This window comes from Bos indicus, chromosome X (genome assembly GCF_029378745.1).
Source record: "Bos indicus isolate NIAB-ARS_2022 breed Sahiwal x Tharparkar chromosome X, NIAB-ARS_B.indTharparkar_mat_pri_1.0, whole genome shotgun sequence".
Lineage (NCBI taxonomy): Eukaryota > Metazoa > Chordata > Mammalia > Artiodactyla > Bovidae > Bos > Bos indicus.
In genome coordinates this window covers 94,556,806-94,558,326 of record NC_091789.1, presented here as the reverse complement: position 1 = coordinate 94,558,326, position 1,521 = coordinate 94,556,806, and the positions used below count along the sequence as shown (strand labels likewise).

Genomic DNA, 1,521 nt, shown 5'->3' with positions numbered 1-1,521 from the left:
AATTTCTCCATCTCTTCTTTTTTTGATGTTCTTTCTCAAGTTTTTATCAAGTGTAGTGGAAAAGCTTTTGTATACATATATATAAATATGTGTGCTTCTCTGGTGGCTCAGAGGTTAAAGCATATAATATATACGTTAGAGAACATGAATTTTTGTCTATCTAAAAAATTATGACATTTTGATTTCACTTGTTTGAATTAGTATGAATAGAATGCTAGATTTTTAATTGAAAAATAGATATGCAACAAGCAACAAAGATAGACTGTATAGCATAGGGAACTATAGTCAATATCTTGTGATAATCTATGATGGAAAATAATTTCAAACATAATCTATGTGTATTTGTATAACTGAATCACCTTGCTGTGCACCTGAATCATTGTAAGTCAACTATACTTCAATAAAATATATATTTTAAAAAATAGAAAAAGTAAGTGGATGGAAAAAATTATACCATGCTAACACTAACTAGCACTTCTGCACAGCAGAAGAAATGATCAACAAAATGAAACGACAACCTATGGAATGGGAAAAATTATTTGTAAGCCATATATTTGAAGATCTTTCTGTGTTGTTTGGTATTGTCATTATAGACATGCCTGAACCGGCTAAGTCTGCTCCTGCCCCTAAAAAGGGCTCTAAAAAAGCTATGACCAAGGCCCAGAAGAAAGACGGCAAGAAGTGCAAGAGCAGCCGCAAGGAGAGCTACTCCGTGTATGTGTACAAGGTGCTGAAGCAAGTCCATCCGGACACCAGCATCTCGTCCAAGGCCATGGGAATCATGAACTCCTTCGTCAATGACATTTTCGAGTGTATCACTGGTGAGGCATCGTGCCTGGCACATTACAACAAGCACTCGACTATCACATCCAGGGAGATCCAGACTGCCATGCTCTTGCTGCTACCTGGGGAGCTGGCCAAGCATGCTGTGCCTGAGGGCACTAAGGCTGTCACCAAGTATACCAGCTCCAAGTAAATATGCCTAGCTGCTGTTAATGGAGAAGGCAACGGCACCCCACTCCAGTACTCTTGCCTGGAAAAATCCCATGGATGGAGGGCCTGGTGGGCTGTAGTCCATGGGGTCGCTAAGAGTTGGACACGACTGAGCGACTTCACTTTTCACTTTTTTTTCCACTTAATATCCAAAAAATATAAAGAACTCAAACAACTCAACAGCAAAAACCCTAACAATCCAATTAAAAATGGGCATAGGACATGAAAAGACATTTTTCCAAGGAGACATGCAAATGGCCAACAAGTACATGAATAGATATTCAATATCACTAATCACTGGGAAGTGCAAATCAAAAGTACAATGAGGTATCACTTCATGCCTGTTGGAATGGCTTGCATCAAAAAACAGAGTTATTAAACCTGGTGAGGATGTAGAGAAAAGGAAGCCCTATAGCACTCTTGGTGTGATTGTAAAGTGTTATAGACATTTTGGGGAAAAAAATATAGAGCTTTCTCAAAAAATTAAAAATAGAACACCACATAACCCAATAATTCCACTTCTTCATA

The 1,521-nt window shown here is 38.3% G+C and overlaps 1 protein-coding gene across 1 annotated transcript; it reads left to right on the top strand.

Moving 5' to 3' along the window:
- Positions 1 to 430: 430 nt before the first annotated feature.
- On the top strand, positions 431 to 1,010 carry LOC109555146 (histone H2B type 1-H-like). The gene has a single exon (XM_019955747.2). It carries the CDS (start codon positions 494 to 496, stop codon positions 974 to 976), a length of 483 nt encoding a protein of 160 aa, XP_019811306.2. The 5' UTR covers positions 431 to 493; the 3' UTR covers positions 977 to 1,010.
- The last annotated feature ends 511 nt before the right edge of the window (positions 1,011 to 1,521 follow it).

What these genes read in the sequence shown, in the direction of transcription:
- LOC109555146 (XM_019955747.2), top strand. Translation starts at nt 494, where the DNA reads ATGATCAACAAAATGAAACGACAACCTATGGAATGGGAAAAATTATTT.